We start from the raw sequence: 23,280 nt of genomic DNA, 5'->3' as shown, positions 1-23,280 counted from the left end.
AGCTATACTCCCACCCGTGAGATTATAATTTTGTAATGCATTCTTTTCACTTAAAATTATCTTTGATTCACCTCTGTATAACTGCCTACACTGTGTTAGTATGTGTATGCGTTTAAGAATTTCTAGACAGTGGATCTGGAATGTATAAGATTTACCAGAGTAATATGAGGGCCTTTTACTAAACAGATATTCCGCTGAAACTGAGAGATCACAGTAAGAACAGAAATTGGAACAATTGCTACTGCCATTTATTGAGGTGTTGTATGTCAGAAGCTTTTATGTACAGTATCTCTAATCTGTGTAATAATCTCATTTGTAATATTATACTCATTTTATAGATGAGAAAAGATGGGCACAGAAAAAAATAATTTGTCTGAAGTCATACTTGGTATTAAGTAACACTTTTCTACTATATTTCCTTTTTTGGGTCATACCAGGTGTCTCTCTTTGCTTTTATTTTTTGGTCTTTGCCTTCCTAGTCCACACATGTCTCCCTTTAGACATTGTCATCATAATTCCAGAAAAAAGATTCAAAAAACCAAATCACGGTTTCAAATTAAGATCTAGTCAGCTATTCGCTATGTGGCTTAACACTCCAACTATTTTTCCTTACCAACTAGAAACTTGAACAATAAATTCCTTGGTAATCTGGATTGCTACTGGATCTTTTTTCTGAAATTTATTGTAAAATATCGTCAAGTTACATAGTCTCTAGTATTACTTTAAAACTGAGATGCCTTTGACCACTGGAAGAGAACAGAAAGAAAGATTATCCATTGAGGGCCTGTCCCACAAGAACAGCTTATATTTATATTCTAACTTCTTAAAAGCTACTTGAGACTCTTGAAAGTATGAAAATCACATTACATGTTTTGTAAAGGACTCCTAACAAAGAGGAACCAAATTTTCATAAGATCCAAATTTGACTTAATAAACTAGTTCTTTGAATTCATTTTACCCCAGTTGTTCAGCTCAGTATGATGACCTGGCTACCTAAGTGATGCTTTTTGTTTTTATTTTGAGCCCAGATATGTGGACCGTACTCATAAGGCCAGGGCTGAGAGTATAGACTTTTAAAAAACACAGGAAGCATCATTAATTCTCTGCTAACAAAAACTACTGATGATTCTCTTTTTTGATTGTTTTATATGAGAAGGGGGAGGTGTCGTCAGAGAAATAGATGTGTTTGCACTGGCTTTGCTTGGCTTGGATTTCTGCTTTGATTGGTTAATGGAAATAGAATAAATAGGTTTTAGATTTTCAGTTAATAAAATAAAAGTACAAATGTTTTCTAAGAACATTATTGAGTAGTTTAGGGTATTACCCTTGAAATCATTGGCTCAGAAATTACCAGATTTATTTCCCTTATAACATTATTTTCTAACACAACAACCATAAGTAAACAGTGATAGTTAACAGTTTTTTGGTGTCAAGGAATTACTACTGAAGGCAATAACTAGTCAGTAAGCTACATGTTAAATATATTAAATAAAGGGCTTACTTCAAATGATGGACACAGTATGTCTCAGATATATGAATGGTGATGCTACAGGAACAACTAGTCTGAGCAACTAAATTACACAAAAGCTTTAGAATAAGTCGAGCAAATGTGAAGATGGTCAAAAGTCTTGGTAAGAAGGGAAGGAAATACAGAACATTCAGACACTGACCAGTCATTTTCCTTAACAACTGTGACAGGACATCTAAAACCATCTTTCACCGAAAGGATATGGAAATTCTCTACGCTGTATAAGGCCCACGCTTAATAAGACCCAGTGTCTTTCTCAACAGAGTCCCAGCAATATTTAGCTGAATTTCATTAGCAGTTTCAGAGTCCAGTGTATCAGATGCTCAGCATGGTGTATTTCCATTCAGGAAAGTCTTGACGGAACAGTTGCAAGCTTAGTACCCTCAGGTATTGGAGTGAGCAAGGTAACAGAAAAGTCAGGCAGTCTGAATGAGCCTTTCCTCACTCTCTGAGATGACTCATTGTTTGCAGTGACAGCATCTAAAAGCTATTTCGTCAAACCACAGGTACTTTTGAATCTCTTGGCCACAGATCTATACTGGGACCACTGTTCAGCTTAAGAACAGATGAAAAACTTTAGTGTTATTTTTTTCATTGTCATGAAGTTATGTTACAGTAAATTACTGTTTTTGCCTGTTATTTATCCTTATCCTTAGCCTACTTTCCACTTTTGAACTCTTCTCGCCTTCTCTATTTCGTGATGCACATATTTCTGCAACTTTTTATTGTGAAAACTTTCAAAATACAAAAAAGTTGAAGGGATAGTACAGTGATCAGTTTGTTTACTCTGTGTGTGTGTTTGTGTTTTGGTGGAACCATTTGAAAGCTGCAGACATCATGACGTCATCCCTAACTGCTTTTGCATTACTTACCTAAAATACAGTCATTCTTCTACACAACTGTAGTACATTATGTGATATACTTTTAAAAAGAAGGTTCTTATATTGCTTTGTGTCAGTCTCAGCCTACCTTTAGCGACACTATCAGCTAAGAATGCCTGGGGGCACTCACCTGGGCTCTGTACTGCTTGTGGCAAGCCCTCCACCCCCGCCACAAGCCAGTGTTTTAGCTGGACTGTTCCTTGTGGCTCTTATGATTATGCACCTCAGCAACTTCGAAAAAAACTTTGAAAAAAGGTTTATTACTCTGTAAGTCTGAGAGGGTACATGGCACTCCTGGAATCACACAGCAAAATGTGTTTAAAGGGAGAGCACAGACCTGGGATCATGCCTTTATTGGGGTCAAAGGTGGGATGCCTGGAATTTTGTGGGTTTATTCTTTATTAGTGAATTTAAAACATAATAGGTGGGAAGAGAGTATAGCTCAGTGGTAGAGCGCATGCTTAGCATGCACAAGGTCCTGGGTTCAATCCCCAGCACCATTATTAATAATAACCAAAAAACACATAATAAAAAAACAATAAGAGCAAGAATTAAAGCGTGGGAGGGAAAAGTAAGGTCACTCAAGTGGCCAGTTATCTAGGTCACCCAGGGCTTTCTAAAAGGGGAACTTGTGGGTGGGGTGGCCTGGCTCTTTATCAGTCTTGTAGCTGGCAGTCTACTTATTTGAGATGAATGTCTTTGAAATGGATGTCGGCAACCAAAAGTATGTCAGGCACTTACATTATAATCAAAAAAGCTAATAGTCGGGCACTTATACTACATATGTTTTAATATTTATTCATTTTTCTATTTTAAAGGCTTGTAAAAAAATTAATGAAAAATTACAGATATTTATCACCCTTTTCTCTGAGAAAGATCCCAGATGTTAGCCAATAGATTCCTCTCTTTAATGCTTGGCTGACATCACAGGCCCTTCCCAAAGGTGTTACCAATAGATGGAAATACGATAAACAACACACAAAAGAAATAGAAGTGCTTACTGCTTTTCAGTGTTTTTTGACAATGAAAATTTTTTATTGGAGTGGTCATATGGTTGTCCATACACTGCCCTATGAATTTCTTATGATCACCAATGAGTTATTCAAGAAACAAAGTTTATTTAAATGGGTGCTAGTCATTCTTACAGGGGAAAAAAAAAAAAACAAGTGCCATCATGATGTGGTAGCTCATACTGTCACAGAAAAGTCTGATTGTGATGGTGCAGAACTTCTTGGCCTTGCTGAAAGTGTCATGTGACATTCTACTTTTTCATGGTAAAGACTGTAAGCTGCAAAAAGCTTACTTGTTTGCTGAGGTCTTTTAATAAATACTTTACAAGCTTTGCCAGAGACAGATTTGTCATCTGGTGGACACAGTGTCTGCACCTTAAGGTGATTCAGCAACAGAAGAGAGAGAATGCTAAACTCGAGGCTGGGCAGCTCCTGTCTCAGATATGCTTTTGTTTTGCCTTTTAGGTATTCCAAATGCTGCTAGAGTTCTTGGAGCAAAATATTTGCCAAGGTTTGGGAAATGCTTTCTTAGCAAAGTATTGCTACCCCACAGTAGTTGTATCTTCTCTCTAGTCTGGTGCTTTGAGATTAATAAGCCAACCAAATTTGTTTGGTAACAAGTCTGTGTATTAACATCATGCATAATGATTATCAAACCTGTGTTCTCCAGCATTTCACTCTAAAAGATTTTGCTCCTTGAGAAAATGACCCTGCCTTATATATATTTTTTATATCTCACACTACAGTCTCCATATTAACCACTTTGTGCTAACGTAACTACATACTGAGCTATGTTGAATTAGTATACACAGACATGCATTTGTATGTATATATATGATTAGCTTTACAGCCAGAAACAAGAGTAGAACTTTTATTAACTCTGTAGTTATATTCCCATTCAAAAGGAGAAATCAGGATGATTTTTAAATTTGAAGAGAGTTGGAACATTTCATGTTTGTGCAGGTATTAAAATTTTAACTTTATGTTTTGGTTTTTGTGGGGGGTTTTTTGGCCACCACTAAGCAAACTGATATGGTAAAGAAAATTATTTCCTTCCAGAGGTTGAATACTGGGGCAACTTGCTATCTCTTTATACACTCATTAAAGGTGGTAGGTTCTTTTATAAGGACATGAAAAAGCTTTCATGCTTAGAAACCATTTACATTTGCAGTGGAGAAAATTCTAATTGCCTGTTTAATGTTCTTTTTCTGTAAAAAGCCTCCCAGAAACCTTTGATTCCATATTTCATGGATTACTGTTAAACGTTTACTCAAAACCAGCACATGTATGTATGTCTTTTGATTACTCTGCATTCTAAAGGGAAAGTGCCAGTGCACTTGGTGCAATTGTGGTTAAGTTTTGAAGATCTATATCCTAATTATGGATAAATTTTTCGTGCTCTGGCAGGGGTATTGCCTGGTAAAAATTCATTAGAAGTGAAGCTGTCCAATTTTATAGACCAAAATATAAAATGAAAAATATGTGAGCACATATGTAGAAATATATGATTTCCACAGGGACTTCTGCTTTTTTCTTGGTAAGCACAACTTACCAAGAAATGTTTTGTAGCTTACTACTGCCATCTACTGGTTCTCAACTCTTACATGTCTAGCTACTGGTTTACTGTAACATACATAGAAATAAAAGGGAACCAGGTTTTTTAATTGGAATCCTTAGAATAGTCTTTGCTAAGGGTGAAAGAGAATTTTCACGTGATTCATACAGTATTTACTTTGTAGATGCTTTTAGTGAACAAACTTATAACCCTCTTTCCACTATTTACAATATGACATTTTTCTGCTTGAGTTTCTGATCAAACCTTTTTTCCCTGTCATCTCTTCGTAGTTTAATGGATCGAGAAGTGGCATTACTTGCTGAAATGGACAAAGTGAAAGCTGAAGCCAGTAAGTCTGATCTTTATTAAAGCTATTACCAGTTAATACGTACCCGCATTTCAACCCCCATAACAAAAGCTCAATATAAATGCCACAGTAAGAGCTTATATATTTAGTTATGCAGTCTTGAGCGGTTGTACTGTAGTGTCATATGAAACCTTTCAGGCGAAACAACTTTATAAGAGCCTGTTTTTTTTTTTTTTTACTATTTCCAAATTTTAATATTTTGAATGTAGAGCTTAGTGTCTTAAGAGACTATATCATGGTATCTGCCAGCATAGCACCAGCTTAGGAAAATAAAGTATCTTCCAGATGCCTGGGTTTTATTTCATTTTGTTTCACCTCCAGTAATTGAACAATTCCATTGGGTTTCTTTCTACTTGGGAAAAAAAAAACCCTTTGGCATAATCAGAGGTGACTTTACTAGGTTGCCTATAATTAGTGTATACATTCCTGTCATTACCACGCTCAGAACTTTCTTTGTTTTCTTGGTTTGTAGAAACTTCACTCAGTGTCTGTTATCATTGGGTAGGAAAAAAGTCGATTAATTGAGGGTTCAGGATACCATGACTGGGGTTCTTCGAAAACTTACTAAAATAGATTATGGAAGAATAGAGTCTAACTTGGATAATTTGTGTGGTTTTATACTAAAGAACCAGGTATCTGTTTTTTTTGTAATTTCTTTTACGGGTTAGGTTAAAGATAGACAGCTATATGAAAAGAAGGGAACGTCAACTGCACCTTGTACAATGACATTGATTTGGGGCTTTTCAACAGCAGTTTATCTTCATGCATTGAATGCCAGATTTGTAATTAGGAAGGTTGTTCCTTTTAGCCTGCTTTCAAACTGGTAAGAATGGAAATAGGCTGAGATGATGACTTACAGTTAAATCATTTGTGTCTATGGTCATGGGCCAGAGGAGGCAGCTTTGAAGCACTGAGCTGAGATCAGTTTCTATCCATTTAACATGAAATGCTGAATACATGGTAGAAAGTGATCCACAGTTTTTCAGACGTGAGATTTCATTAAAATGGAGTGGTATATCCTGTAATTTCTAAATGTGACAGTTTCAGTCCAGTCTTGTGCCTGTGTGTTCTCTTTTTGAAGGTGAAGTTTCAGAGAAAATACAACTGGTAAGAAGGCATTGTCCTTACTGTTGAGAAGAAGGTGTTTTTTAAAATACATCGTTTATAGAAAATTTTGAACATACTTCAAATAGAGGCTAATATAATTAGCCCCCGTCACCTAGCCTCAACCAGTTATCAGTTCATGGCCAATCTTATATTATCAACTTCAGATAAAATTCATCAATTTTATATCTGTATCTCCTTTCTCCCATGATAAAAATCCAAGTTTTCAATGACAATAATGAAATTACTCATTTACCGATGATATCAAGAAGGTATTTTTCTTTTTTACACATTGTAGTTTTATTAATTATATATTCACAGTTCAGACTTTATTCACATTCATTCATATATGATCTTAACATCAGCCTTATGGAGGAGTTGGGTTTTTAATTAATTAATTAATCAATTAATCAAACTAGTTCCTTTGGGGGAAATGTGACTTGTCCAAAATTAGATCCTCTCAGTTATCTGATACATATAGAAATCTTTACTTGATATGTTTTTTCCATCTTGAGATCTGTAATTTTGTCTTAGAGTCCTAGAATGCTGGAGCTGAGGAAGAGTGAATTTGATACAAATGGCAAGTAGGTTTTATCCTGGGAGACAGAACAACAGATCATTTGTAGCTGTTGGGCCTTTGTGTTGAGAAACTTTGTGTCTGTTCCTAGCTTATTGGGAAAGTGTGACCTTATTGATTAACCTGACACTGGTGTAGGCAGCCCATGGTGGCATGTGTGTGGCAATTGAATTAAGTAAACTTGCTAAAGACATTCAGCTCTTTGTAATACCTGATACAGCTCTTTGAAAATTCTGGGTTTTTTCTAACAAATTTGGTTAATTTCTTGGTATGTTATAGGATTCTATGTATAACAATTAGGAATTGAGTTTGACTGCATACTACAGAATAGCCTAAGTAAATGTGAGTTTGCTTTTCTCTCAGGAAATGAAAGGTCCACAGGTAAGCAATCCAGGGCTGCAGGGCATCTCCAACATGACATGAGGGACCCAGGCTTCTCTATCCTTCTCCCCAGCCACAGCTATCCCTACAGTGTGCTTATGGTCAAAAGATACCTCCTATGACTCCAGTCAAGGAGGGGCAAAATGTTGCACGCTACCTAAGACTCCTTTAGAGAGCTTTCCTATAAGCCTCACCCTGTGAGTTCTGCTTAGATCTGCCAAACTATATTAAATGACTCTCATCTGTAGCAAAGCTAGGAAATGTAGATTTTTACTTAAGCAAGTTGGTACGCAACAACATTAGACTTCTGATAGAGGAGAATGGCTATTCAGTCATGAACAGTCTTTGCTACAGTCCACCCTTCAGCTGCCCAAGATGCTTCTTTTTTCTGAAATGAAAACACACCTCCCCAATGGCAGCACCTCCATGGTCTCTAGTTCATATATTCAGCTGAAAATCCAGGACTTCTGGGTAATTTCAGATCTTCCAGCAGGTCTGGATATGACACGTTGTGGTCTGGGATTCCATCAACTAAAAGAAAAGTTAGATACCTTCCTCCAGTATTATGTAGAGAAAGAAGAGGATAATTACAGTAAAAATTCCCACTTGGAAAAGCAATAATCAAATCTTACTGGACAGCAGTAGTCGAGTCCCTGCTTCAGTGGTGGAGAAATTTCCTTGCTTCATCTGCCCTAGTTCTGCTTTCTATGAGAATTTCTTTTGCCCATTGTCCTCTGTAGCCCCTGGCTCTCTACTCTGAGATTTCTTTATTGTCTGTAATCCTCCATGGACTTATCTAAGTTACACATCTGGGCGCATGCCAAAGAAGATGCTTCTAAAAGGCTGTAAAAAGTCTAAATACCCATCATTAGGGAACTTGGTAAATAATTGTGTTATATCCATATAGTAGAATACTTGATGGCTATTAAACAGACTGAGGGGAACCTAATGTGTTAGTAAGGAATGAACTTCAAGATATATTAAGTGAAAATAGCTAAGGTGAAGGAAGGACCGTGTATGTGCTGTACTCCCATTTGTGACAAGGGAAGAGAGAGAGAGAGATGTTGTACATGCAGAGAATGTATTTGGAAGTATACTTAAGAAATTGTTAGCAGTGGTTTCCTCTGGGAAAGGGACCACAAAATCGGATGTAAGAGAGACAGTTTTACTTTTCATTTTATACCCATTTATTTTAGATTAATTTTTCACCATAAGCATTTTTTGTTTTAATTTCAATGCTTCTTGATTAAAAAAATTTTTTTTTTTAACTGGGAAGAGGAGAAGGAGAAATGGCAAGTGACTTACAAGTCTTTATGATTCATAAAAAGCGTTTAGCACTTAACTGCCTTCAGAGTTCCTCAGGAAAGTGGAAGCTGGACCTTTGGTATTTTCATTTTCTGGATGGGTGGGCAGCGAAGCCTTTGGCTGCCCAGATACGTACTGCAAGTCCTGTATTTCCAGTTCTTTGTCCTATTTAGCAGAGTCTGAGAGTCATACTCCCTTTTTCTCTGCAGTGGAAATTTTGCTCAGCCGTCAAAAGAAAGCCGAACTTCTAAAGAAGATGACTGACGTGGCTGTTCGAATGTCAGAGGAGCAGTTGGTTGAGCTCAGAGCAGATATCAAGGTAAAACTTCCTTCTCTTCTCTGCCTTTCTTCTTACCCTTGGGGACTAAAGTAGCAAATCTCCGTAATTCATGGCCATCTCTAATGTACTGAACTCATGATCTTTTCTTCCCAAACCTGGCCCTTTTCCAGGTCCCCTTTTTCTGTAGGTGGTACTGTCATCTATCCAGTGTCCAAGCTGGAAACCTTAGGAAATTTCTCCTTTTCCCACAATTAAATCTATCAGGAGACCCTGTCCATTTGACCTTCTGCGAAATCTCAGGTCTGAGCTTTTCTCTCTCACTCACCACAACCGTTATCAAGCTACTGTGAACTCTTGTTTGGACTTCCGTAATATCCTCCTAACTGATGCTACCCCTTCACCTGGCCACTGCCCCACTCTCGCCACCCCTTCAGATCTGTTCCTCACGCTGCGGTAACCTGCTTCAAATGTCCCAGTGCCATCGGATAGACTATAGTCCTTGATGGCCTGTAGGTCTCCACATGGCCTGGCCCTGCTGCCGTCCTTTTCTCACCACCCGACTCGTTCTCTGTACTCCAGCCACGTCAGCTCTCCTTTCCACAGACACGTCCTGTTCCTTCCATCTCCCTTTGCCAATCCCAGCACACGTCAACCTTGTTTCTAAATCGTGAGCTCTGTGAACCACGGGAGTTGGCCTTCTCTACTCCAGAGCCCTTACTGTGCTCTTTCTGAATGTGTGAGACTTATTGCCATTTTTAAGACGAATGGGGAGGCTGTATAAGAGCCTTTGTAAAATAAAAACATAGTTGGAAGATCATCTAAGACCTTCCACATGTCCTTGTTATTATTCCCTTGCTCTTTGCCCTTAGACTCTATTGAGGAGAACTAGTGAAATATACAATGCAAATTTTAAATTACCATTTTCTGATTAACTAAGACTACATTACTAAACTTTATAGAAAGTCTTCCTCGCATTGATGCCAGTCATCCTCATTCAACTATCAGGGAGAAGCCGGAAACCCCTTTGGAATTAGATAAGAATTCTGGCTCTCACAGGCCTCATCTGTTCCCCTTCCCACGTGGTTGAAAAGCTGCTAGAAATATTTCTGCAGGCTGACTAAGGATCTGTTTCTCTCCACGTCTTCAGTGTACCGAAGTGGGTGCTGTGCAATTTAAATGTCTTATTTCCAGATCATTTTATTTCCGTCATTGCTGTTATGTCTTTGGCTCAGCAAACCCTAGAATTTGTTTCAGAATTAATCTCAGACTGATCTTACATGTCTGAAGGCTTTGTTACAGACGTTCATGTGCTTTCCTAAGCCACAGTGTACCCTGAAGCTTTAAGGCTTCAAGGCCCAGAGGTAATTTTTATTTCTCCTCTCCCATTTACTGCCTCTAGATGCATCGCAAGGATTTGATGTATTTGATTCTACCTTTTGAAAATCCAAAGTGGAATTAGGCCACCCCTAGTTAGAGGACTGATCTGAGGAGTTCAGTTCTTTTAAATTATATCCAGGCCTTTAGCTTTTCTTTTTCTCTCTCCTTTTCATCTGAAAAAAAAATGATTCTAGGCGACCTTGGAAATTGTTTATTGAAATAGACCCCCAAAAGCACTTTATTCCTGACACGTTTCTAGTCTCACTATTTCTACAGAATAGTTAGTTTTGACCCAAGGGGTTGGATCCTTCTCAGCTCAGTCTGCTTAAAAGGATTAAATTACTTGCAGCATGCTCTTCTCATTTGCAAAGTTGACTTTTCGCATGAATGATTTTCCATCTCAAGAAATTGTTCCTATTTCAAGAACTAACAAATCCTACTTTATAAAGAGATGAAGTGGGTTTCCTAAGGAAGTTCCTATTAAAGAACACCAAACCATCTATTTAAATGGAATCATTGTAACTTATGAGCATTTTTGCTGCCTCTGCCTTTGTGTAAGATGGAACAATGTTGAGAGTAGCCAACAGGGGGAAGAAAGATGGCTCTCCACCATGAATTCCTTCTCCATCCTCCATAGCTTCTGATTATACCTAACGACCACCATGTAGCGTTTAATAAAGTTCCCAAATAGACTTATCTTTGGGCTCTTAAAGAAAATGATTGAATTTTGTCAGTTGCACAGCATTGGTAATATCATGGCCATTTAGTGAACTTCAGAGAAACAAAAATATGACAGTTGAAAGTAACTGTTTCATCTGTTTATAGCAAACTGGAGATTCCATGGATACTGTTTGTCTCACTTGGAGTCTTTTCTTTGTCTTTTCTCCAGCACTTTGTTAGTGAACGTAAATATGACGAGGATCTGGGACGAGTAGCCCGGTTCACCTGTGATGTAGAGACCCTCAAGAACAACATTGATTCGTTCGGACAAGGTGAGATGATGAGGGATTCAGGGCTCCAGGGATGGTGATGAGAAGACCACCCTCTAGTCATTAGAGACCCAAGTGCCAGTTGATTTCTCCACTGATTCTTCTCAGTGCTGCTTGTGTTTGGGTTTGTTGGTTTGTTTTTATGAAAAGAAAACTGAGATACTTAACAAGTCAATGGATGCAGATGCTTTGATCTCACAAGGATGGGTATTTTCCAGCTCCCTTAATTTGCAGTCATACTGTTTCATCATTTTCTGCTGAGTTGAGGCATGTTCGGCATATAGCATAAAGAGCATGTGGCCCTGGAGTCAGACCAAGTTTGAATCCTTGTCTCTACCCTAACCTCTTGGCCCCTCAGTTTATTCCTCTGCAAAATGGAGATAACAATGCTTGCTTTGCCTGACACAGAATAGGTACTTAATAGTTACAAAGGATGTGTGTGTGGCAGTGGGAGGAGGTGTGCCTCTGAGGTGAGAGCTTGTAGTGACCCATCAGTCAGATCCAAACCCTGAGCTCAGCTCCTCTGTTCTCTCTGGCTCAGTGTGAAAGTGAAATAATGGACTTAGGGCAGGGATTGTGAACTCAACATGAGTCCAAGCTTAAAGCCAAGAAAAAAAATCTAGGGAGTAGTTTTAAACCATTGAATTCTGGCAAAATTTGAACTGAAAATATTAATATTTTTCAGCTCACTTGGTATTTTGAATTTGGGGTTATTTTTGCAGTAGGAACTTTGGGAAAATACATGTTTGTTGTAAAGACTAGTTCTGTTCATATTTAACTCATCTTGAATCATTCGAATCTTTTTAAAAGGATTTAGCTTTTTCTTTAACTTTTTCTTTCTTTGCGAAGTCTGTACTTTGGAGTGTTCTTGCATAGGAAATCAAACATATGGCCCATACTATTGTTCCTAGGCTTAGTCAGCGGCTAGAGCCACCGCCAGGAGTTTAGGTGGTAGGAAACGCCCAGAAGTCATCAGTTGGTGGGGGGATGGGCCGCTGCAATTGTATAAGGTTCTCCTGTCTCAGAGTTCCTTTACCAAGCAGTGAGGATTTGGCAGGAGTGGAGGAAGAGGGCATAAGGCAGATTTTCCTTCCTTACGCATTTATAAACTTATCTTTATGATCACTCAGGTAGACAGTTCTTTAAGTTGCTCATTGTGAAATGGAGAAATAGGGAAAGTGTTACCCAACATGCTTTTCTGTCATATGACAGCATATTTCTCATATTTCTCTCTCAGTGTCACATCCAAAGAACAGCTATTCAACCAGATCTCGATGTAGCTCAGTTACATCAGTGTCTTTGAGTAGCCCATGTGATGCCTCTGCTGCTTCCTCTTCCACTTGTGCCTCTGCTCCCAGCCTTACAAGTGCTAACAAGAAAAACCCGGCACCAAGAGAGGCTCCTGCAGCCACAGCAAACTCCAGTGGCCGGACCTACCAGCCTCATCGAGAGGTAACCGAGCTTCCACACTGAGCAACTTAAGGAAGAAAAGCTACCAGGTTGTCACAGTTTAAATGCTGACAGTTCAGTACATTACCTTCCTCTCTTTATGCCCATTCCGTACCTATTTTGAATCCCTCCTGCTTCAGTTAGTTCCAGAGAAAGCATTTGGTACGTATGTTCCAAACCACCAGCCAGTGTAGATTTCTTGTTGCCAAGACCGCTGACTTCCTGGTGTTGGCAGTGATCCCAGCTGTTGTAGGTAGGATTGCCTGGTAATTGGTCACATTGGGAGTCGTGCACCCATCTCGAGGTAGACAAGCACCACAGTGGCAGGCTCACCAGAATGCATCTGCAGCAGCTGCTCCCTAGAAGCACAACGGAGAACGTATCAGGGAGAGCGAGAGAGCGTGAACTTGCTAGGGTGGGCAGCAAACACAGGAAAGTTGAAGCATAATCCATAGTTTCTTTTCCCTGGTGTGAAGGAGATACACAAGAGTAATCCAAGGCAGTGCTGTCAGTAATTCTTCAGAACTGGTGTTACATTGGAATTAGAGGACAAAAATAAAATCCTATGTCATAAGCTTTCTGGGTTGTAAAGTGAAAGATGTGTTAAATGTCACAGCAGCATGACTCAATCTACGCTTCATGATGTATAGCAGAGTAGAGCATAATGACATTTATCGTATTATTCCAAATGTCCATTATTTTTACAAATGGCTTATGATCTGTAAAAGTCAGACATGTGATAAGATACTTCCCAGCTGGGGGCTTATAATAACCCAGAGTTAGCTTTCTTCTTCTGCCCAGCTAACGAAAAGTGAACTCCTCTTCAGTGGATAAGAGCCTAGGGGTGAAAGGTGGGGGTAAAAATCGTGGAAGATTTATTAGTTCTGATATAGTGTCTAGGTTGGATTGGCTGAGCAAATTCTGAGTCTTGAGAGAGAACCGAGTCCCAAGCATGAGATACTACTATGAGGCTTTCAGAATTCTATAAACTGAACTAGAACAAAGCGGGGCCATAATGCCACAGTGCTCTGAACGTTGTGTTCTTTTGTCCTTAGGTATTGCCGGGAAACAGACGAGGAGGACAAAGCTACAGGCCACAAGGCCAAAAGTCCAGTGACCCCATGAACCAAGGGCAACATGACAGTGTGGGTCGTTACAGAAACAGCTCATGGTATTCATCTGGTTCCAGGTACCAGAGCGCTCCATCCCAGGCACCAGGAAACACTAGTGAACAGGGCCAGGCTCATCCTGCAGGGACCAGTGGAACTGGAGCCAGCATGGAGCCCAGCCCACCCAAGCCCTCATTCAAAAGGGGGCTCCCCCAGCGCAAACCCAGGACCTCTCAGCCTGAAGCCGGGAACTCTTGAGGGAAATTGCACTTGACCTCTCTTCTGTCCCACACAGTTCAACTTGGTAACTGGACTTTAGGAAACTTATAGTTAGACTTAATAACGAAAAGAAGTTTACGCATATCACTTTTTATGCCATTCTAAATACTTTGATTTCTTCTTTCCTCGTTTCCTCTTTACCATTTTTGGAGGGGAAACTGTGTTTTCCCTTCACCTTTTCCAGTGATATGGATTGATTCTGACTAGTCATTTCCACCAGGAGTCACAGGCGACTGTTGCCAAGTTTCCCAAGTGTAAGCAGTGTTCTTCCCAGTGCTCCCGGCCTTTCAGGTGCCTGAAGAGGCCTTCCTCGGCAGCCCCTACTGTTCAGGCTTCTGGGGGGAGATGGATCAGAACTGGTCCTGCTGCCTTTCCAGGCTAAGCAGAAACCACATGGGCCTGTCAGATTCCCTGTGAACAGAGTGTGACCAGTGAGGGGATGGTGAACTGCACTGAATTAGCCAGAGAAGAGGAAATTTAATTAGTGAAAAGTAAAGAACACTAGGAAACATTTGAGAATCTGCCTCTGCTCGCAGAACGTGCCTGAGATTGACGCTCAGATCAGGGTTCAGTCTCTTGCTTAGCACCATAGCTTAACCTGCAGTTTCTTCCAAATGCCCAAAGCCTTGTTTCCTATTACCTTAGACTGCAACCCAGTCTAGGGAAGTCTATGGGAAAGTAGCATTTAACTAAAGGAAAAAAAGTATTTCTTTGTTTCAATGTTTGAAGATTTTTGTTGCTATTGTTCTCTCTTTCCTGATTTCCTGTTCTGATCCTGAACCAAATTTACAGCAATATAATTAGTGTTAATCTAAGGTGTTACCCATCAAAAAATTGCCGCAGTCAATCTTTAGAGTTGAATAAATAAAAACAATTGCATAAATGTTCCCACGTTTGTTTCACAGCAGGAAGTGACTTCATTTCATTACCTGTTTTTCTTTGGGCCTCATGGGGTAGAAGTCACTTCTGCAGCTTGTTCGGGGGCTTCACTGAGGGTGTCCAATTCCTCAGTCACTTGTCCCCCACTTAGCTTCAGAACCGAATTAAATGTGAAAGCCAGGGTGAGCAGATGCAGCTGTTCCTCACGGGAACAGGTCTGTAGGAGAGGGAATGGTGACTTTCCAGAGAGCCTACCAGTTCAGAAAAACTACAGCTGCCAACAGCTCCCCCAGGCAACCAAAAGTTCTGTCCCCACCCCTGACCTCCACTGCCCGTCCCTTCACAGGAGTAGTTGATGTCACAATGTAATTGGGTTCCAGCATGTAGCAGGTGGCACTGGTACCAGCCCCCCCCCAACACTCACCCCAGCCTCTATGATTTAATAACAGCAGAGCATTTTCTTCCCCAGCTTTTTTCTCCCAAGTCTGAAACCCAACTGTGAGTGGCAGTGGTGCAGAACTTAGCTGCCTCAGGGCTTCCCCTGGCTCTTTGGCTGAAGCGGAGCTTCCAGGGTTCAGGTTGGTTGCACAGACTGAGAGAGAAAGAGAGCGAGTGTGTGTCTTTCAGTAAAGAGAACAGTAGTCAAGGAGTACTAGGAAGCCATTTTCTAAGGGGCTGGTCACCTCATTTGGGGGAATTTATCCAACAACACTATCAGCCTTCTGGTATCAGGAAAAATCCCCGCTTTTCTGATTAATTGCTTACCTGTACTTTATAGGAAATCCAGAGATTGAAGTGACCTTGAAGGATTATGAGGTCTGTCCCTGTATCCAGGCAAGACTGTATTTAACCATCTAAACAGATGGGAAGCCACATATTTGTCAAAACTGCCTTGAAGTTGAAATTAAAATCTCTTTGTAGAAAAATATTTGAGGATTTTTTTTCTGTGACCATAAAAAGTTTGAAAATTATGAAACTTTTTTTACATTTTGTTTTTAATTATAAAAGTTGTATTTAAAATATCAAATAATACAGAAATGTAAAAGGAAAACGTTAAAGTTTCCACCTTCCCATTCTGTTCCTCAGGGGTAATGAGTTAATCATTTGGCATATATCCTTATAAACCTTTTTCAAAGAGTATATGTTCACATGCACATAGATGTATGGGCTTTTAATTTTGGTTTTGTTTTTTATAAAAAAGGGATCATACTATATACATTCTGTGATTCTTTTTTTAGACAATATATCTAAACCATAATTCATTTAGGATCTCATGTTGTGGATATTCTGCTCTGAAATTTGCCAATTTGACTTTCTTCCATGAAGAGAAGTTAGCTTTATCTTAAGTTTGAATTGTGGGGCCCATTCCTTGCTCCCCATAACAGCTCTCTGCTTCCCAAGAGAAGGGAGGCTCTGTACCCTGGGCAGTTCCGCTGTGTGTTGAGGGAGATCCCACCCAATCATCATGTTCCTTCTCTTTCCATTTCCTCTTAGAGATCAGCGTCGTGCCCTTTCCCAGCCTAGAGACTTCAGGTTGAGCTTTGTCAGTTATAGACCACTTGAGAGAGAAAAGCTAAGTTAGCACGGCTTCATTAGGAACACCCAAATATTTCCTAGGCCCCTTATTTATGGCAGTTTTTTAAATTCACTTTTAAAAAAAAGTAGTAACAGACTAATTTTTTGAAGGTATGAAAGGATACATGATGTAAAAGTAAAAAATACTCTCCTACCTTGTCCCACTCCCCAGAAGAAATCACTGGTAAGTTTCTTGTATATCTTTTCACAAAATTTCTAAATCCAGACATGCAAATACATTTTTTTCTTTCTTTTACATAAATGGGAACCATACTACGCATGTTCCTAAACAGCGTGCTTTTTTCACTTGTCCTCACTTTTTATCACTAGTTTTTGTTTGGTTTTAAGAAAAATCAATATATGTAAATGGTAAAAGAAGAAAAAGCCTAAACGGTTCACAGGATATATGATGAAAAATAAGCCTTCGTCCCACTCTGGACTATCTATTCCCTCCCCTAGAGGCAAGCACTCTTAAGTTTCTTGTGGAGATTCTCTATATTGGTACACATATATCAGAAGAATATATACCACTTAGACTTCCTTCTGTGCCAGTTTATATAAATACACCTTCTTTCTATGACTGCATAGTATCCCTATAAATTTATCGTACTTAGTTTAACCAGTCCCTATTGATGATTTTCAGTTTTTTGCTGTCACAAGTATTGCTGAAATGAGCATCTCATAATACATATATGACTCCACCTGTGAGAGTGTTATCTTCAGGGTAAATTTCTAGGAGTGGAATTGTTGGATCATATAGTTATTGATAAAGTACTCTTAAAGGTGCATGGATTTATATTCTTGCCAACAGTGTTAGGGAGTGCTTTGTCCAGTTGCTGAGATGGATGCTAAAGAGAGATAAAGATAACTAAAACATAGCCCTTTATGGGGCTGACAAACTCGTGGAGGCAACTGACACACACCAATAACATAATACAAGGTAATAGTGTTGCATGAGGGAGCCATGCTGTCTTCCGAGAGTAAAATGGAGAAGCACAGCCCGAAGGGCAGGGGCCTGTGCTTGAACCAGAACTACACCAAGAAGTGACCAGGCATTCATTCAGTGGCTCATAGACAGAGGGACCTCATACTTCAGAATCCCAAACCGGGGTGCAGTCTTGTGAGTATGAATGTATGTGGGGACAAACAGAATAAAATATTTTAGGTTGGGGGTGGCCTGGAAAAGCCAGGACACATGGTTATCAGTGTGTGAACTAACCTCGCCTTTTGGAGAAGGTCAGTAGAGTAATGAACTTGTTGCCCCTGGAAATTCTGCCATTTGACCTAACAAAACGAGAGTCTGTCTTGCCTGATCTACATGATTCATCCCACCTTGTCCCACCTGGAGAGGATTATATCCATATGGAAGCACACTTTATGGAAGACACAGGTGACCAAAATGATACATGGTTGCGGGTCACCTACTGATACAAGGAGCTCTGTTGTCACTATTTTAACTAGTCCAGAGTACCAGACCATATCGCTGGTAGCCGGAACAACCTGCTGTACAAGCAGTCAAGCTTGACCTCTGGTTGCTTTGGCCACCTGAGCAGCCTTTCCTTCCAACATGGAGGTACCTATTGTGTGCTGCGCAGTGTGCTGAGTTCTGAGGCGAAGATAAATGCTTCCTTCTCTTTCCTCAGCCACTTTGCGGGTGAGGGAAATAAAGCTCATAGCTCTTCCTCAGACTCCTGGAAGCGGTGTCTGTGGCTAGGCTGTGTGGGAGAGCAGGAAGACCCTGGACTTTTGAGACATACACTTGGATTTTAATTCTGGCTTCACAACTTGGCAGCTACGTGACCAACTAACCTTGGGCAAAAAACATAACACCTTTGAACCTCTTCTTGAATGGTTAAGTGGAGACAAGGATAACTACCTCACGGAGGGGTTCGGGGTTTGTCTAGCCAGGTGCTGCAGAACGATACCCTGGTGTCCAAGCTAACCTGTGACAAGTTAAATGTTCACTCACCTGACTCCTTTGCTTTACTGGCTCTCCTGCACTGTCTCCAGCCATACAGACCTAATTAACCAAGAAAACAATAACTCAGCCATCCTGTTCCTTCTGTAGCTTTTCTTCTCTGCGTGCATCTCCCCCCAGCGTGGTGAGCTCTGTGCCCTCTTGTCTGTCCTGACAGCTGTCAGGAGAGCACACCCCCTCCCCCATCTGCACTCTCTGGGTGGCGTAGGCCAGATGCTTATGGCACCAACCTGGGCAAACAGTCACCAGCGCAGCAGCTGCAGGAGCAAGTCTCCCAGGAGAGAGCCAGGGAACGTCATTTCCATACAGGTGCTGGGGGAGTTTTGTTACCTACTCTGCAACTCCTTACCAAGGGGAAATGCCATCTGAAGATTTGCCTGGGTGAGGAAGCCTCACCCACCATCAGCACAACTGTTCTCCAGCCCGCCCGCCCCTTCACTACCGTCAAAACAGCAGGAACAAATCCACCCACTCTGATTCCTCAGGGAAAAGTCAGGTCGCCTTTTTATGTCTCTCTTCAAGTTAACCCAGTTTGGCTTTCTCTGTAACTATATTTCAGATGAACCCATTTTCTGGTGCTGCTAGAACACGCAGGTTGAGAGACTGAGAAGATCTCTCAGACTCACCCCCTTGCCGACTCCAGGCAGGGCTGTGGTAAACTGCCGTCCCAGTAGGCAGGGCCTGCGTGCAACTGCAGCATCTCCCCACAAGCTGAAGTCCATGATGCTGCTCCCAGTGGGCATTCGTCAAAATGACCATATGGCCCCCTTTTAATAGGCTGTTTACCAAAGGAACAAGACGAGGCCCCTCAGCAGCTTGGCATGGTAGCAAACTGCTGTCAATCTAGTCAACTCTTGGTCCAGATCTGTTCCTCCACTTAACTAGCCATGCGACATACCACAGGTTATGCAGAATTCCCTTGTTTGAAAATTTATTGAGGTTTTCTCACACTAGCTAGGATCCCCCACTAGAAGAAATGGCCTAGAACTGGGGGGGAAGGATATAGCTCAGTGGTAGAGGATGTACTTAGCATGCAGGAGGTCTGGGTTCAGTCCCCAGTACCTCCATATAAATAAACAAGTAAATTAATTTTTAAAAACCTAATTACCTTCCCCCTCAATAAAAAATAAATTAAAAAAAAAAAAAAGAAAGAAATGGCCTAGAATGACAGCAGTGAGGGGTGGCCAAATATTGGAGGCCTCAAATTATTCCAAAACGTAGTGTTTGTTTTGGTGGAGGTGGCAAGCCTTCAGTGAGGCTTTGTGCTGAGCTCATTTCCGTGGTCCCAGCACCCAGGGCCAGGGCAAGGCTCAGGGGGACTTGCAGTAACAATCATAACTACTCACTAAGCTCATCTTATTCTCTCAACAATTCTCACAAGTGAAGGAACTGATCCTCTTTAAGAGCAACACCTGTCCCCGTCCCGGCCCAAGGTCATTTAGCCCATCAGCGATGGAGCTAGAAGTCAAACCCAGACTAGTTGGGCTTGAAAGCCTGAGATTTTCCCACCACACAACATGGCCTGAGAAGGAGAGATAGACCTGGGGACCTCCATAAATGAGGGTGGTGAGAGTGAGAAGAGGGGAGGGGCAGGGCCCCTCGAGTCTGTTCCTCGACAGCCACCTGTTCTCCCCCACTGCACACAGCAACTGACTCCGCCTGCGCTCAGGAGAGGGGGGAGCTTTTTCCATCTTTTGTGTCTCAAGCAGTTTTCTTGTTGCTTTGCTCTTCCCTTCTCTCTCCTTGTTCCTTTTGTAGATAATACTCCCACAGTCCTCCCACGGCAGCTTCAAAATGCAGCCTCCTGAGTTTCTTCTTGTTGACAATAGCTTTGAGCTATCATCTCTGAACAGGGCTCCTCCTCACCCTTCCCCTCCCTGTGACTTCTCACTGTGGCCACTGAGTCAAGAACTGGGGAAAGAGGAAAAGAAGAGGAGATTGTAATGAGACCAGTGCTCCCTGACCCTCTGTTCACTTTTCAGCTCCTCCCAACCTCCACTGTACTGTCTCCTGAACATGGACCCCTTCTGTGTTGTGTGTGTGTGTGTGTGTGTGTGTGTGTGTGTGTGTGTGTGTGTGTGTGTGTTTGCATGCATGCGGGGTGGAAAGCAAGGAATTCATCAATTCATCGCTGCAAGCTGAGGGAACCTAGAAGCCAGGTCTGGCAGAAGACCTGAGGGACTAGGTAAAGTGAAAGGGAGGAGAGGGCTGAGATTCCATGCCTGGATACACTCATCTAGATGGAAAGGGCATCTTAAGTCAGGCCAGACTAAAGGAAAGGGTCAGTGGCTGCATTCCTACCCCATACACACTTTCACACAAATTCTTTGAAGAGCAAAAGGGAAAGGGGTTTAAAGCCCAAAACATTGCTGTTTCATTCTGAGATAGGAAGAGGGATCATAACATTCAATAAATGTTAGCATATTTTCTTCTGGAAGTGCGGACCAGGACACCAAAACAGTGACACAGGCACTGTCTCTGAAGCTGCTGGAGGGTGCAGTGCATCTTAGACAAGATATTTAACCTCTCTGCCTCAATGTTTTCACCTGTAAATTGGGGATTATAACAATGACTACTTCATAGAGTTATGATGAAGAATAATGGGATAATCCAAGTAAAGCACTTTACACAGTGCTTTGGCACAAAGTTGATGCTCAATAAATGTCAGCATTGTAATATTTGGGGCACTGCACACATTCCTCTACCACCTGTCCACCCTGACCCAAGGTGTCTTGTCTAGCTTGATGTTCAAAACTAGCCCGGGCTGATGAGCTGGAAGCCTGAAAGTCTGAACCGTTTGAGCTTACGAGGGTAACTCAAGGACCATCTGGATCCGATATACAACCCAGATGACCAGTCTTCATGAGTGTCACACAGCTAACCTGGGGTTGTTTCTGGGTCCTCAGAGTGGGAAACAGCAATGCTGGAGTGAGATGGACTCTGGACATAGAGTTGGGAGATTGTCAGGGTTGGAACCTTAGCCATTTATCACTTGGTTACCTTGAGCAAGTCTCTCTATCTCTGCCTCTGTACTCATTTGTGAAATGGAGTGCAAGTAGCATCTACCCTGCATATTTTACAGGGCTCTTATAAAATTCAAAATCAGATGATAATAAACATTTACATGATGCAAATGTTACACACTGTTCTAGATCCTTTACTCTTTTAATCCTCCTAACAACCCTCTGAGGTAGTTATTATTGTCTTCATTTCACAGAGGAGAAAATTGAGTCACAGAAGGAGAATCACAACAGCAAGTGGCAGAACTATATTCAAACCTAGTTAGGTAGCCTGGTTCTTAAGTTCGGTGCTTTCAACTATAGCCTCATCCTGTCTCTCAAAGTGAGCCCATTCCTAACGTGCACCCTCTCCTTAGCATTATGCTTGAACATTGCCTGGAGGGGCAAAAATGAGCCTTTGAGTGAGGGGTTACTGCGCGGCCCTGGATACTAGTGAGAGGGTGGGGGCGGGGGATAAGGCGCACAATCTGCAGAATCCTTAGAGTCATTCTTCCTGGGACTAGGATTCCAAGATTCAGAGGACAGGGAGAGGGGGACGCTTCCTCCCTTTCCTCCCCAAGCACTAGCTCATTTTAATACAGGTGCCTGGGGCTTTGGCCCCTGTTGGAGATGAGGGGTGGGTGGAGTGGGGGACACTCCTTTCTTTCCGATGCTGATGACTCTGGACGTGTCTCCTAGAGGGGTGGGAGTACTGAGCCTCCCGCATCACTCGTTCGGAAACAAATTGCTCTTTTGGCCCCGGCGGTTCCTCTGGGCGCGGGCGGTAGCCGCGCTCGCTGGCAAATCGTGGGAGGGAGGAGGAGCGGCGCTGGCAGCGCGAGGCTGGGGGGGACCGACGCAGCGCGGGAGACCAGAGAGAGACTGCCGCCTCGGGCGGGCTCCACACCGCCCACTGGCCCCTCCTCCCCACCCCCTCGCCGGAGTTGGGGGGGGAGGTCCCTGCAGCCATCGCTCCCCCTTAAGCGTAAAACCTAGTTCTCTATGACTGAAGGGGCTGAGGCAGGGGAGACTCGGTCCTCTCACACCTGCTCGCAAGGACCCACAAACACAAAATTAGGAAGTTTCCCCCAGCGTCTGATGTCTACCGTCCCCTGTATTTGCAATCTTAACCTCTAGCGCAGCCTGGGAGCTGCAAAGGATGACAAAAAGAGAAATATAAGGGCAAGACAAAGGATCTGGGGTGCCCCTCATTCACACACCTCTTTTCCACCTGCTGGGCACACACAGAGAGCGTCTAAACCTTACTTCCAGGACTACCCCCTCTCCAATTTCCTGACAGCTATAGCCTGCCCTGGCATCGCCTAGTGATTGCTTGATCCATTTTTCGGAGGGTCAAGTTGAGGCTAAAAAAGACTTGGATGCCCAGAAGCTGTGTTTAAACTCCCTCTTCCAAATCTCCTTTTAGACTTTCCCTTCCCCAACCTCTACAAACCACCGGCCTTCACCTCCGCCTGGTGGCCCAGCCCCCTTTCCCGTTACATTTTTCCTAGGGGAAAGCTTCTTCTAAAACACGCACCCTCCGCTCAACCCCCGCCTGAGCTCTCCTCAGGTCCCTCCGGGGGAGGAGAGGCTGCCAGGCTCTCTGAGAACCCCCAATGCTGCAGAGAAAGACGCCTCGCCCCTGCGGCTGAGTCAGC

The 23,280-nt window shown here is 42.0% G+C and overlaps 1 protein-coding gene across 3 annotated transcripts in view; it reads left to right on the top strand.

The window, feature by feature from the left end:
- Positions 1-15,998, top strand: part of SPATS2 (spermatogenesis associated serine rich 2) — a 95,549-nt gene extending 79,551 nt beyond the window's left edge. For all 3 annotated transcript variants that reach the window (XM_074374913.1, XM_074374914.1, XM_074374915.1), the window contains 5 exons: positions 5,265-5,323; positions 8,918-9,027; positions 11,255-11,357; positions 12,592-12,806; positions 13,859-15,998. In XM_074374913.1, the coding sequence (XP_074231014.1) occupies positions 5,265-5,323; positions 8,918-9,027; positions 11,255-11,357; positions 12,592-12,806; positions 13,859-14,170 (799 nt within the window). In that variant the 3' untranslated portion in view covers positions 14,171-15,998. The remainder of the gene's footprint in view (positions 1-5,264; positions 5,324-8,917; positions 9,028-11,254; positions 11,358-12,591; positions 12,807-13,858) is intronic.
- Positions 15,999-23,280: the final 7,282 nt, after the last annotated feature.

The sequence above is a fragment of the Camelus bactrianus genome, chromosome 12 (assembly GCF_048773025.1).
Source record: "Camelus bactrianus isolate YW-2024 breed Bactrian camel chromosome 12, ASM4877302v1, whole genome shotgun sequence".
NCBI lineage: Eukaryota > Metazoa > Chordata > Mammalia > Artiodactyla > Camelidae > Camelus > Camelus bactrianus.
This window is presented reverse-complemented; position numbering and strand designations above follow the sequence as displayed.